This window comes from Lithobates pipiens, unplaced genomic scaffold, assembly GCF_037356315.1.
Source record: "Lithobates pipiens isolate NorthernLeopardFrog02 unplaced genomic scaffold, aLitPip1_a1.2 Scaffold_23, whole genome shotgun sequence".
In the NCBI taxonomy this organism is placed as follows: Eukaryota; Metazoa; Chordata; class Amphibia; order Anura; family Ranidae; genus Lithobates; species Lithobates pipiens.
The window spans coordinates 65220729-65236515 of NW_027507785.1; the positions used below are offsets into that span (position 1 = coordinate 65220729).

General features: G+C 44.7%; 1 protein-coding gene across 3 annotated transcripts in view; it reads left to right on the plus strand.

Moving 5' to 3' along the window:
• PRRT3 (proline rich transmembrane protein 3) overlaps window positions 1–15787 on the plus strand; it is a 113288-nt gene that overhangs the window by 50908 nt on the left and 46593 nt on the right. For 2 of the 3 annotated variants that reach the window (XM_077451771.1, XM_077451772.1), the window contains exons 2-3: window positions 1093–2621; window positions 11368–11514. In XM_077451771.1, coding sequence (XP_077307897.1) covers window positions 1178–2621; window positions 11368–11514 — 1591 coding nt within the window. In that variant the 5' untranslated portion in view covers window positions 1093–1177. The remainder of the gene's footprint in view (window positions 1–1092; window positions 2622–11367; window positions 11515–15787) is intronic. The other variant, XM_077451773.1, reaches the window with a different exon arrangement.

Sequence of the window (15787 nt, forward strand, 5' to 3'; positions counted from 1 at the left end):
TTTTAGTTCTACTTTAAAGTGGTTGTAAACCCTTACAAACCACTTTGACCTACAGGTAAGCCTAGATTAAGGCTTACCTGTAGGTCCAAGAAATATCTCCTAACCCTATATGGTTTAGGAGATATTTACCCGAAAACAGGCACCGCTGTCTACGGCGCATGCGCCGTAGACAGCGGCGCGCAGGCGCACTGAGCGCGGCATTCTCAACGACGGAGCTGCCACACGTGTCGGCTCCCGTGCGCATGCGCGGGAGTGACGTCATCGCGGCTTCGCCGAATGACAGCGACGGAGCTGCGAGACCCCACCAAGAAGATGGATGCGGCGGACTACAGGGGACAGCGGCGACTTCGCTGGCTCCTGTGTCAGGTAAGTGACACATAATGGACTACTATGCGATGCATAGTAGTCCATTATGCTTTGCCTTTGCAGGGAATGAAAGAGGAAGTAAACTCATCAGGGTTTACTTCCTCTTTAAAGAGGGAGTCCACCCGAAAAAAATGATTAAAAGTAAGCAGCTACAAATACTACAACTGCTGACTTTTAATAAATGGACACTTACCTTTCCTGGAGTCCAGCAATGTCGGCAGCCAAGGCCAATCAATCCCTCGGGTCTCGGCTGCCGCCGCCGCCATTCTCGATGAGGGAATCAGGAAGTGAGTCACTTCCCGGTTTCCTTCAGCGCATGCACGAGTCACGCAGCGCAATGGGAATAGTCCACGCTGTCTCTGGGACTCGTGTGTATCCCAGCAGACAGCGCGGCGGGACAGGAAGAGGCATAGACTCCCGTGGGAGTCTATGCCCGGAAGTGGGTGCAAATACCTGTCTTATATAGGTATCTGCACCCCCCTCCCCCCTGAAAGGTGCCAATTGTGGCACCGGAGAGGGGGGGGGGAGGGTTCCGATGAGCAGAAGTTCCACTTTAGGCTGGAACTCCGCTTTAACCTAGAATCTCTGGTTTTCAGTCAGCTTTCTTCAGCCTAAACAATGTTAATGTTTTCGTCCTTGTAACAGGTTCCATAGCCTTCTCAAATGGCTTTGTGTTTATATAATCATTGCTATAAATAGTCCTCTTTTTTTTTTTTTTTGTTACAGGTTTCCTGGGTGTTTTCTTCTACACGTAGCAAGCTACATTCGGAAAGCAAAGAAATAGATACATTTTAACACACCTGGAAAAAAAATGGCTGATCGTTTACATCTTCGAGCGGTGACATTGCTTGCTATTTTGGTCGTCATTGAGCCTTCAACATCTTTATTTGAAGTGGATGCCGATAACGCGAAAGATATTCATAAACTAGACCAGGGAAACTCATTTATGAATACTTCTGATGGAATTTCTGAGAGTGAGTTGGAAGTCCAAAATCTTCATAACCCAAATGTTTTCTCCATGGAGGAAAGGAATCACGAAGAAGTATATCATCCCAAACTGCCTGGGCGAAGGGTTGGCGGCTTGACTTCAACAGCTGCGTCAATTCCGGGAGAAAGATCTGAAGAAAATATAGAAGAGGCTTTTGAAAATATCTCAAATGAATTTCCACCAAAGGAAAGCAAAAAAATGCTGGACTCTGAAGAACATAAACACAACAAAATGCTTTCACGGACCACAGCTGGGAAAAGTTCTGAAAAATCTGGACATGTTCTTTCCAAAATACAGCCTACCATTTCCAAAATACAGCCCACCATTTCGAAAATGGTTGAACCTGATTTGGAAACAAAAGACAGCAAAGTCCTATTGAAACAAGACAAAATGTCGGAGATGCCGTCAGAAGAACAATCCCTCCCGAAGGAAAATGATGTTGAATCTGATAACATTGGCCTTGTGGACTCATTGACCACTGTGCACCCAGTGGTCTCCACCATAGCATTGTTGACTGGAATGTTGAATGGCCTGCACACTAATGATAATGAACCATTCACACCACTTCAAAAACTTCAGATAGAGAGCGCAGATGAACACGAGAAAAAAGCGATACTAAGAAATGCTGTAGAATCTCAAGAAAACTTTATAGACCAGAGTCTAAGAGCCGAAGACAACTTTCTTGATGAAAATGTAAACCGGAACGTTAACGTGCCGCAGCCTACAGAACAATATCAGGCAGCCGCCAGGACCACAGATAGCTACTCAACTTTACAAGATGCAGGACCCGAGGGGAATGAGGTTATATCAGCAGATGTAGAGTTTCTTCATGCAGATGGGTTGCATTATCAAAAAGATGGTAACATAATTCCAGAGGGAGCAACAGCAGCTGAAAATGAAACTGACAACGTACATATTTTATCGTTTAGTGAGCCCAAAAAAACATTGGATGATGCAGTTGTTCAAATAAACTACCCAGAAGCACACACCCAACCCTACCCTTCAACTCCACTGCCTACAATGTGGCCTCATTTTATAGAGTCTGACCTTCCACACGGTACTGCGGTTATCAAGGATTATGTAACACTGGAAGCAAAGGCCAGAACAGAAACAGAGAGGATATTGAAAGCTGGTGGAGGTAAGGATGGGGAGGCATCGGGTGGTACCATTCCAATCTCTACCGGTAGGACAAGTCCTTCAGAAGTTTTATCAAGGTCTCCGCAAGCTTATGAGACCCCAAAGCCAGCAATGCAAGTTCAGGGAAAAAGTGAGTATGTGTGTTCCAGACTAGTATAGTATTGTGAAGACCATAGCCAGTTTATTTAGTAGAAACTATTGAAGTGAACATCTCTAAGCCCTTGTACACACGGTCGGAGATTCAGACGGAATGTGTCCTATAGGACCGTTTTGTCGGATATTCCGACTGTGTGTGGTCTGCATCGGACTGTTTCCGTCGGAATATCCGACGGGCCAAGTTTTCCAACTTGCCGGTAAAATTTTCCGACAAAATGCTCCGATCGGACATACTCCGATCATGTGTAGCCTACTCCGATGGACAAAGTGCCACTCATGCTCAGATCAAATTCCTAGACCAAAGCTATTGGCTACTAGCCTGAACGTAGTCCCATCATAACGAAATAACGTCATCACGTTATGTACAATCGGATTTTCCGACAATTTAGTCCGACCGTGTGTATGCAACATCACTTCCGGACCTCTTCCGGAATTAATCAGTCGGAATTACTCCGACGGATTTGGTTGTCAGAATCTCCGACCGTGTGTACAAGGGCTAACATTTAAAGTAGAACTATAGGCAAAACTTTTTTTTTTCTCATTTTGGATAGGGTAAAGGAGGGCTATAACTCCTGTCAGATTCATTTTGTTTGCCACCTGTGTCCCATAATGGAAATTTACCTTCAATTCCCGTCCTATAGCCAAAACAGGAAGTGAGAGGAAATCCCTGCAAATTATGGGAATCCCTTTGGGGCCCCCCAGGTCACCAGAACTAGTGTCATTAGTGAAAGATTTCCCCTCTATTATTTTTTTGGGGCAACCCAAAATGTGGGATTTTTCTTTTATATTCACCTTCAATAATAACAGTAAACAGGACAAAAAGGGAGGGTGAATCGACCTAACTGGGACACGGACATCAATAAAAACCTGACAGGGGTTCTAATCCATCTCCAGTCTATCCACACAAAAAGAAGAAGTTTTGTCTTTAGTTATACTTTAATGCTTTAAAAATAACAAAAGAAAAAAGAGAAAATCCTTAAGCTTTTTCTGGATGCTTGCATCTCCCACCATGCACAGTGGTTCCACCTGCCGGCCACTGAATCACTATGCTGGTGACAACTGTCTGGGACAAGATTTCCACCTTTTCCTTCCTGGACTGTGTCCAACGTATCTCTGTTACCTCACCCCCAGTATGGGGCTCTTTCCTTCCCATTCCTCCTAACCAGGCCATGGGTCGCTGCAACGTGGGTTCAGATCTGGTTTCTATTGGATACCGACTGCTAGGGAGGGACCCAGACATCAACCCCCCCTCGCTACAGGAGGACATGTCACTCTTACCAGGAATCACGCCTAACGACTGGTTGCTTTGTGTCTCAAACTTATACTTTGTTACTCTTAGCAACTGCATAACTCTTCTGTCCTGCCGATTTAAACCCTTTTGTAGCGGTGTTACTTCATACCTCGTTGTGCTTTTACACATCCTGATTTTTTAGATATGCCAAACCAACATGCACCCCTCTGAATAACTTCAGAGTAGGTTCAGAATGGTTAATGTAACTTTACTGAACAAGTAGCATAACAGTTCAATATGAACAATGTCCTTTTTCCTGAACTAACTACTGTAGTGTGGCTGCCCAGGCATACCTCCATGAGGTGAGAGTCCATCTTGTTATTCTCCATGGCTTGGATGTATGCGAGAGTTCTGGTGCCTTAGCAGGCTGCAAGAAGCAGCAACCCCGGTACCTTTTAACCCTGAGCGGGAACAGAACCAACCAAAACAACTACCTAAAGGCTCCCGAACCTCAGCCTTCCCCCTCTTTATAACACATGTGAGCTGGCTAGGACCAAAAACTGAGCTTACAACAGTTAAATCTTTCCCCCAGCCTGGGCCAGCTGCTAATTCACTGGAACAAACACATTTCAACCTGCTTACATGTAGACTATTGCAAAATGAACTATTCAACTACCAAAAGCGTTAAATTTCACAAAACTTTTTACCCAACATCCATATTATTGCTTTTGTTATTTTGAAAAGTCAGTTTGGAGGAAAAGTAATGGTGAACAAAACACAAAGTGGCTACCAGGGGCATATGTACAGAGGTCACAGGGGCCGCCATTGTGACCCGGCCCCATGCTCCAGGGAGCCTGTGTCTACCTGGATAGAAAATCTGGGAATATAGAGGAGCTAATCCCATCATGTACCTTCTGAATGCCCACTTCTTTTCCTCCTCTCCCTCCCACACACATTCTGCAGTGGCAGGAGGAAAATTAAGGGCATTGGTTCCTCTACATGCCGCTCCTGCCACCTCCCTATCCCTGTCCTGCTGCCTTGGGCCAGGTTACCCCCTCCTGCTGGCTGCTGCAGCGAGTCTGTCAGGATATGAAGTGGGGAAGGGGCCGGTGTTGTGCCATATAGTGTCCGGCCATCATATAGTGTCCGCGCAGTACGGAGCAGACGATGCTTCGGAAAATCTCCGAAGCTGAACGGCGCCTGCGCCGTGAGTGGAGGTGGTAGCCCCACCATCCAAGCGGACATAGGGTTGTGAATATTAGAGGGCCTCTCGCGGGCGAGCTTCGCTCGCCACGCTTCGGGCTCGGCCTCGCTGCGCTCGGCTCATTTATATTCCTACTCTATGTCCACTTGGATAGTGGGGATAGAACCTGGACTCACGGCGCAGGCACCGTTCATCCCCGGCAATTTTCGGAATCTGTGTTGGTGTGTACTGCGCATGCGCAGTACGCAGAGGACACTATCGGATGGAGGACCTTATATGATAAGACACCGGTAAATGTGTAATTTACCTTTCCTTGTCCTAATGAATAGTCAGTGATCAGTACCTATTATTCATTCATAGCTGAGGCATAGTAAACTGTGTATACTATGCTTCAGTTTATGAAGAACGGGAAGCTCTGTACAGAGCTATTCCTGATCGTTCATTCTTTGCAGCTGAGGCTGATTAAGGGACTGATTAATCTGTCCTCAGGCCTTTTCTCTGTCTCAAAAGTGAGACATCAGGGGTCTGTTTAGACCCCTGATATTTCACCAAACCTTCCAACAGGGTCCTAAAAAATATGTAAAAAAAAAAAAATGTAATTGTAAAAAAAATAAATAAACAAAATGATATGGTAAAAAACTTGAAAATATATACCAAAAAAAATAGAAAAACTATTGGCAGAACTGTGACCACATTATAGTGGGATACCGGGAGTGCAGTCAAGGGATGGAGCTCGTCCAAGCTCCTGTAATCACTGAAAGGAAAGGCGGTAAAAAGCTCTAATGCCACACATCCACAGAGTCCTGTAGTGATGGTAGTGAAAGTGGCAACCTCAGCCTGGGCACCCTCCCGCCAGGCCAAACGCTCAACGCGTTTTGCCACAGCCCCCTGGAGCTTAGAGTAGCGGTGCCCTCGTGGGGTCACTACATGTTCTGGCATCCTCACATTTAACCCTGCTGGTCAGACATCCATTTTGGTACACCTTCTCAGGCAATGAACAGTCTCTTGCTTGTTTTTGTTGTTTTTATTAGGGGATTAAACTTGGATGGTGAAAAGGGACATGGGATGCCCAGATGATGAATACTCAAAGAAATCAATGTTGGCTGAGTCTAGATTTGACAGTCTCTTCCTCTGCGCATCTCCTCCAGCACACTAGGTTCCTGTAACTGTTAGCACATGGCTAGGCTTCACTCTGAATAAGTCCTAATGTTTTCTAATAGCCCATTACAGGCAGGGGTCTGCAGTCCCCTTTAAGGTAGCAACTGTTTTAGTAGAGAAGAATAAATGTGCTGACACTTGGTGGACTACTGATCCCAGCATGTCCAATGCAAATCCTGCCAGCCCTCGTGTCTGCAACGACCTGACTCCAAAACAACACCACAGTCTCTCTCTCTGGCTCCACATCCAAATCCTGGCATGTCTCTCCCAGAGCTTCACACTGTGCTTCTCACTCACTGACCCCGGCATGGATCCCTCCTGAATAACTTGCCTGGCAGTGCTCCCAACTGTCCTCTTCCTGCTCCTGTTCCAGGACACCTCTCAATGACCATGTAGAGAGAGGCTCCCTCCCAGCTCCCGAGCTCTAGGCCTGAGTTCACCCCCCCCGGAAAGGGGGTTCCCTCAGACCACAACAGTCTAACACTCCATCATTCAGCTCTTCCATCCGACAACTCCTCCCACAACAGGCTGACCATAGGTATATATATATATATATATATATATAGGAGGCCTGCCCCCTGCCAATCCTAGTTGGGGATTGGTCAGGGCTCCCACATACACCCCCATGTCACTCCAGCTCTCTGCCCTGCCCCTTTTCCAGAACCTTTTGAAAACCAGAGGAGGCGCCCGAGAGCTGAAGCATATGTCAGTCACCTGCTGCTACACTAAACCATTCCCCTGCCCCCAGATCAAAACAAACAGGCCTAGCTCACAGCATGGGCCTGCCTAAATTTACCTGAGCTGACAGTACAAAACAAACTCACTACTCTAGCACCTACCTAAGGTAGAGGGTGCTACATTGGTCATGGGCGAAACTACCAGGGTCGCAAACTGTGCTCTGGCATTCTGCCACCACGGAGGACCCCAAGACAGCAGGAAGGTGGCCTGTCGTAGGTCCCACGGTGGGGGTAAAGGACCCTGGGATCAGTGGGAAGGGCCCCTGTCAGGGGCCAATGGGGCCCTTTATGGTTTCTTGCACCGGGGCCCTGAAGGTTAAAGTTACACCTCTGTCTTGAACTCTAATGTGGCAAAGTGACACAAATCTGCGCCCCTTCCTGTTGTGCTCTACACAATGTTACCCTCTGTGTCAGGGTTCGCAAAAAGACCGAGATGTAAAGATAAGGAAAGTGTAGGAACCATTATTGTCCTTACAAGACAGGAACAGCAGTTGATATACAGTACAGTATGTGCTATATTACTTTTTTTTCTTGAGGGTGAGCAAAACAAAAAAATAATTAGAAACAGGTAAATAGATTTTCACTTTCCATGCTGTGTATTATTGATTGATGTGTTAATCATGGAGTCTCAGGTATGGTGACTCACTCTTTCCTATGGCATGAGCAATCCACTCCAGACATGGGAGCATTTAGAGTGGTTTGTTCTCCTGCATGCCCTGGGATGGAGGGGGTGATTCATACTGATTCCTATCTACATGTATACTGAGCTGCTGTTAGATCTGTATAGCTAAGGCAAAATAAATACAATAAAATTAGAATTTCTTGGCCATTTTTCAAAACCATAGCACACAGGGGCATGGGCATCCGCAGGTAGGGGCAAGGAGGGCCCAGTGACCCCCCCCCCCCCCTGGAATTGGCAAGGGTCTGCTGTGGCCACATCTGTAGCTGTGCTGACTTTGTGTGAGTCGGCTCCACAGCTGCCGCAGATCAGTGTCACTGAGCTTACAGAACTCTGTACTGCCACCTCTGGCTGCTTCCTGTATGTGAGCCCCTTGTGTTTGCTTTGCTGCCTGTTGTATTTTCACAGGGACATGTGGAAACAGGACTTGGGAGAAAGTAGACCACCTTACAAGTGGGAGCTGTGAGTGCTAAAAATATGCACTGTCACTGTACTAATGACACTTGCCGGGAAGTGGTTAAACATCTAGGGCAATCAAAGGGTTAAATGTGTGCCTAACCAGTGTTTTGGTGTACTGTGGGAGGTTCTTTTACTAGGGAATGCAATCTATTATTTCTCTGCTAACAGGACAGGGCTCCACCGGAGTCTATGCCCGGACGTGGGTGCAAATACCTGTCTTAGACAGGTATCTGCACACCCCTGCCCCTGAAAGGTGTCAAATGTGACACCGGGGGGGGGGGGGGGAGGAGGGTTCCAAAAAGCGTAGGTTAAAGTTTTGTGTGAACCTCCGCTTTAAAAAAAACTGGGTATTCCTTTAAAGCGGGCTCAAAACCTCCATGGGCAAAGTGTAAACTGAAAGATGTTCGTAAAGATAGGGGTCTTAATGACAGCCTGATAAAAAGTTATATTTGCAAAATTGCCTCATTGCTTGCCTAAGTGTACCTATCCTTATGATGATCTCCAGATTCAGATAATACACAGATGAAATACATACAGTGGTGTGAAAAAGTGTTTGCCCCCCTTCCTCATTTCCTGTTCCTTTGCATGTTTGTCACACTTAAGTGTTTCGGAACATCAAACCAATTTAAACAATAGTCAAGGACAACACAAGTAAACACAAAATGCAATTTGTAAATGAAGGTGTTTATTATTAAAGATGAAAAAAAATCCAAACCATCATGGCCATGTGTGAAAAAGTGATTGCCCCCCTTATTAAAACATACTATAACTGTGGTTGTCCACACCTGAGTTCAATTTCTCTAGCCACACCCAGGCCTGATTATTGTCACACCTGTTCACAATCAAGGCATCACTTAAATAGGAGCTGCTTGACACAGTAAGGTCCACCAGAAGATCCTTAAAAGCTACACATCATGCCGAGACCCAAAGAAATTCAGGAACAATTGAGAAAGAAAGTAATTGAGATCTATCAGTCTGGAAAGGGTTATAAAGCCATTTCCAAAGCTTTGGGAATCCAGCGAACCACAGTGAGAGCCATTATCCACAAATGGCGAAGACATGGATCAGTGGTGAACCTTCCCAGGAGTGGCCGGCCGCCCAAAATTACCCCAAGAGCGCAGCGACGACTCATCCAAGAGGTCACAAAAGACCCCACAACAACGTCCAAGGAACTGCAGGCCTCACTTGCCTCAGTTAAGGTCAGCGTTCATGCCTCCACCATCAGGAAAAGACTGGGCAAAAATGGCCTGCATGGCAGAGTTCCAAGGAGAAAACCACTGCTGAGCAAAAAGAACATCAAAGCTCGTCTCAATTTCTCCACAACACATCTTGATGATCCCCAAGACTTTTGGGACAACATTCTGTGGACCGATGAGACAAAAGTGGAACTCTTTGGAAGGTGTGTGTCCAAGTATATCTGGCGTAGAAGGAACACTGCATTTCATAAAAAGAACATTATACCAACAGTAAAATATGGTGGTGGTAGTGTGATGGTCTGGGGCTGTTTTGCTGCTTCAGGACCTGGAAGACTTGCCGTGATAAAAGGAACTATGAATTCTGCTGTCTACCAAGAGATCCTGAAGGAGAATGTCCGACCATCTGTTCGTGTACTCAAGCTGAAACGAACTTGGGTTCTGCAGCAGGACAATGATCCTAAACACACCAGCAAGTCCACCACCGAATGGCTGAAGAAAAACAAAATGAAGACTTTGGAGTGGCCTAGCCAAAGTCCTGACCTGAATCCTATTGAGATGTTGTGGTATGACCTTAAAAAGGCCGTTCATGCTCGAAAACCCTCTAATGTAACTGAATTAGGACAATTCTGCAAAGATGAGTGGGCCAAAATTCCTCCAGGACGCTGTAAAAGCCTCATTGCACGTTATCGCAAACGCTTGGTTGCAGTTGTTGCTGCTAAGGGTGGCCCAACCAGTTATTAGGTTTAGGGGGCAATCACTTTTTCACACAGGGCCATGATGGTTTGGATTTTTTTTCACCTTTAATAATAAACACCTTCATTTACAAATTGCATTTTGTGTTTACTTGTGTTGTCCTTGACTATTGTTTAAATTGGTTTGATGTTCCGAAACACTTAAGTGTGACAAACATGCAAAGGAACAGGAAATGAGGAAGGGGGCAAACACTTTTTCACACCACTGTATAGTAAAGTAAATTTATTAATAGAAAAACAAAAGACATCCAAGCACCAGCAAATAGGAAGCAAGCAAAGTGAAGATACAAGTGAACTACAGCCATATAACCAAAATGCCAACTAGGTAACTGGAAGCCTAACTGCAAGCTAACTATATGCAATATGTGGAGAACACGATAAACAGGGTAGACTGGCGATGGAGGGAACAGATAGAAAGGGGGAACCAGGACTGGGATCGGGTACAAGGGGAGCAAAAATAAAGCATCAGGGTACAAGATGCAAGGCAAGATCAAGTTCAGATGTAGGATAAATGACACTCAGTATCTGGCAGCAAGCAAAGCAAAATACTGGACAAGGTGTATCAGTAGAAGAGGGACTAAGTACCCCCCCAGCAGCCAGCATCAGGTGAAGACTGATTCCTGGGATCTGCTGACTGCTGGGTGACATCTACTGGTGGACACTGGAACTACAACTTTCCACTCTGGCAAGCACAGTGCCACCAGCAGGTGACCCAAGTCCTGACAATATTTCTCACCACCACAAATACCAGACACCTGATTGGCTGCTAACACCGGCCATTCCTCTCATAGTTTAAGAACTGCTTGACTACAAAAGATTGATATCTAAATAGATTCATGTACTTTCACTAGCTTTATTTAAAAATACATGTCATGATGTTTTAATGAATACCTAAGTGCATTGGATATGGGCAACTATGCTGTTATTTAAAAACAAAAGGTTGCAAAATGCCTGCCTGTTTCACTGCCTGCACTGCAGACCTTCTCTTTCCTGCAGACCTAAGCATGCTCCGTATCTGACACATTTCTGGGGTTGTCAGATTCTTGACCCCCCTGTTGTGAGCTGTAGTTCTTCCACCAGCCTGTAGATCATTATTGTGTCCTGTAGCGATGTGGGGCCAAGGATGAAAGCAATGCATGCAGTGGGGGTCAGGAACCCAACACTCACAAAAGTCTGGCAGATGCTGAAGATTATTCAGCAAGCTTATCTTTGTAGCAGAGCTAAGGTCAGCAATATGGGCAGTTGGACAGGTGATTATACCTCTTTTTTTTTCTTTTAAAAGTGTACCATTTTTTTGTTGACAGATATGAGTCAGACTAATGATCAAGAAAGACCATCTGCACAGCCAGGGAAAGGTCCACCCATCACTCAGAGGAACGCCGTCATTGGAGGTGCTCCACCGGGGCTTGTAATGTCAACAACATGGAGGGCACCAGTGACAAAGCCACAAGGTAGGACTTGATGCTTCTCCAGTGTGGATGCATATACCCAATCTGGATAGGGTGATCAACTGTGTTTATCAAAAGGTCTGAAAGAAGGACTTGCTGGCAAATTCAAAAATGTGTCCTCTGCAACCCTCTGGGCCAGAGAAAGGGCTACTAAGCCAAACAATGGCTACAGCTTTACCATGATCTGATGCTATAGCCTGAATAGGTTTTGATTTATTGCTTAGTGAATGGCAACCTAAAGGTTGAATATCCTACTGGATACTACTTTTTGACATATGTGCCTGATGCTCAAAGAAGTTAAAGTGTATATATAGCCCAAACTTTTTTGGGGGTTTGGAAGATGTTTGTAAAAGTTAAAGTGTATCTCTTGCTAGTAGTAGTTAGTTATGTTCATCTGGACTTATTTTGTAATGCTAAAGACATTTTGTAGCTTTTCCAAGCCATTTCTTAAATTCTAATGAGTGTCAGGAAGATACTCCAGAATTTATATGCACACAGGTAGATCCAACATGTTTATCCAATATCCATGGATTGTGTCAAGGCAGATGTTGATTGTCAAACAACAGGATGGGAAGTTTGACTGTTGAGGAACCATGGCAACCTGGGGCAGCCATCCCTGTACAGGGGTGACGGCCTTCGACACCATCCGTCTTTCACATATAATGCTTTTTTAACATCTCGACTTCAACAATTTGACAGTCCACACCTTTAGCCATGTAAATTGAGGAATTATCACCTACACTGGCTGCCTGACACCAAGGATTGGATTATGTAACTAGAACAGTGGGGTTCCACAATTTTGTGCATGTGTGAAGATTAACCTGCAGTGAATGTTTGATGAGAGTCACTGCTTTATAAAAATTTCCTTAATTGCCTCTAGTCCACCAGCATTGCCTATACCGGCCAATAAATTTTTTATTTTTCTAATCCCAAGAATTGCACATGTGGGACTAGTGTGCCTTTTAGTTCTTGCAAATCCTCATCGGAATAGAGTGGCTGGATAACAATGTCCAATTCTGGCTGGATAATAATGTCCAACATTGGCTAGATAACCATGTCCATTTTGGCTGGATAACCATGACCAATTCTGGATGGATAACCGGGTCCAATTCTGGCTGGACAACAATGTTCAAGTTTAGCTGAATAATCATGTCCTGTTTTGGCAGGATAACCATGAACAATTTTGGGTGGATAACCATGTCCAATTCTGGCTGGATAAGCTTGTCCAATTCTGGCTGGGTAAGCTTGTCCAATTCTGGCTGAATAACCATGGCCAGTTTCTGATGGATATCATGTCCAATTCCGACTGGATAACCTTGTCCAATTCTGTCTGGATACCCATGTCCAGATTTAGCTGGATAACCATGTCCAATTATGGCTGGATCACCATGTTCAATTTCGGATGGATATCATGCCCAATTCCGGCTGGATAACCTTGTCCAATTCTGGCTAGATAACCATGTCCAATTCTGGCTGGATAACCATGTCCAATTTTGGCTGGATAACCATGTCCAATTTTGGCTGGATAACCATGTCCAATTCTGGCTGGATACCCATGTCCAGATTTAGCTGGATAACCATGTCCAATTATGGCTGGATCGCCATGTTCAGTTTCGGATGGATATCATGCCCAATTCTGGCTGGATAACCTTGTCCAATTCTGGCTGGATAACCATGTCTAATTCTGGCTGGATAACCATGTCTAATTCTGGCTGGATAACCATGTCCAGTTCTGGCTGGATAACCGTGACCAATTCTAGCTGGATAACCATGTCCAGTTTTAGCTGGATAACCATGTCCAATTCCGGCTGGGTAACCACGACCAATTCTGCCATGAAATTCAAAAATATCCATACTGATCTGTTTAAAATCCATTGACTTACTTTTTTTTCCTGCAGATCTGACATCTGCGTTATATATGAATCCACCTTCCAGTGATGCATGGAGGTTTGTGGCTCATAGCCTGAAATATAGACGCACTGCTGCATTAGCTTTCTCTATATGGGCAGCTTTTACATTTCTTCATGACTAAAGGCTGCACAGGGAGTGCCAGCACAAACCAGTAACAAGAACCAGATGGAAGAGAGAGAGTCTAGATTTGGGAAGGAGAGGGACTTAACCCTTTAAAAAAGAGCTCCGGTCTCAGCTGAAAGCAGGATATTGCTTAGAGATGGGAACCTTTAAAAATCACATAGGCCGCCTTTAGATCTGTGCATTGCAGTAACGGCCTAACAGTAAATTGCATGATGTGACAAAGCATTTTAATTCTAGGGCAGCCTTTCTCAACCTTTTTTAATATGGGGGGACCCTTGAAAGAACCTTTAGGTCTCAGGGAACCCCCAAAAATAATTACTATATCTACAACTCATTGGGGGTTATTTAGTAAAGGAAAATCCACTTTGCACTGCAAGTGCACTTGGAAGTAAAGCCGCTGTAGATCCGAGGGGTACATGCAAGGAAAATAAAAAACAGCATTTTAGCTTGCACATGATTGGATGATAAAATCAGCAGAGCTTCCAATCATTTCAGATCTACCCCTCAGATTTAGAGGGACTGCACTTCCAAGTGAACTTTCAAGTGCACTTGCAGTGCAAAGTGGATTTGCCATTCGTAAATAACCCCCATTGTGTAAATTAGTGTAGTGGTCAGTGGGAAGAATGCTCCTTACATTGGTGGTCAGTGGCAATAATTCTTATTAGCCCTTGTACAGACGGTTGGAAATTCCACAAAATCTGTCTGATTTCTTCCGACAGATTTTTTCCGAAACTGGTGTTGCATACACACGTCGGACAAAGTTTTCGGAAAATCCGATCGCTTGGAACGTGATAACGTTTGTTCGTTATGACGGAACTACGTTGAGGCTACTAGCCAATAGCTTTGGTCTCGTAATTTGATCTGAGCATGTGTGGCACTTTGTCCGATCGGAATTCTCTACAAACGATCGGACAAAGTCCGATCGGATCATGTTGTCGGAAAATTTTATATCCAGCTCTCAAACTTTGTTGGTCGGACATTTCGACGGAATATACACACACGGTTGGATTATCCGACAACATGAGCCGATCGAACATTTTCCGTCGGAATTTCCGATCATGTGTACAAGGGCTTAAATTGGTGGTCAGTGGAAAGAATGCTCCTTTCATTGGAGCGCAGTATGAAGAAAGCCCCTTACATTGGTGGTCAGTGGAAAGTATACTTCCTACAATGTGCATTGGTGGCCAGTAAAATTAATGCTGCTTACATCGCTGGTCAGTGGAAAGAATACTTCCTACATTGGTGGTTACTGGAAAGAATGAATCCTAGATTGGTGGTCATTAGGATTAATGCTTCTTATATTGGTGGTCATTAGGAAGAATGCTTCTTATATTGGTGGTTACTGGGAAGAATGCTTCTTACAATGGTGGTCAGTGGAAATAATGATTCTTACAATGCTTGTCAGTAGAAAGAATGCCCCCCATATTGGTAATCAGTGGAAAGAATTTCTTTTACAATAGTAGTTACTCTGAAGAATGCTCTTTAAGTTGGTGGTTGGTTCAAATAATGCTTCCTACATTGGTGGTCAGGGTGAAGAATTTCTCTTACATTGGTGGTCAGGGTTGAAGAATTTCCCTTACATTGGTGGTCAGTGGGAAGAATGCTTCTTAGCCCTTGTACACACGGTCGGAGATTCCGACAACCAAATCCGTCGGATTTTGTCCGTCGGATTTTGTCCGACGGATCTTGTCTGAAACTGTCGCATACACACGGTCGGACAAAGTTGTCGGAAAATCCGATCTTTCAGAACGTGATGACGTAATTTCGTTACGATGGGACTACGTTCAGGTTAGTAGCCAATAGCTTTGATGTAGGAATTTGATCTGAGCATGCGTGGCACTTTGTCCGATCAGAATTCTCTACACATGATCGGAGTATGTCCGATCGGACAATATATATATATATATATATATATATATATATATATATATATGTCGGAAAATATTTCCAGCAAGTTGGAAAATTTGGTCTGACGAATATTCCGACGGAAACAGTCCGATGCATACCACACACAGTCGGAATATCCGACAAAACGGTCCGATAGGACACATTCCGACGGAATTTCCGACCGTGTGTACAAGGGCTAAGATTGGTGATCAGTGGGATGAATGTTACAAATAGCTAAAAAGATCATTGGTGTCAGAGGTTAACCGATGGTCCCATAGGCTCACACCCATCTAGTTCTAGTTATGACGACCAGTCCCCCAAAGTCAATGCTGTTGCTGGTCTCTGACCCGTCTTA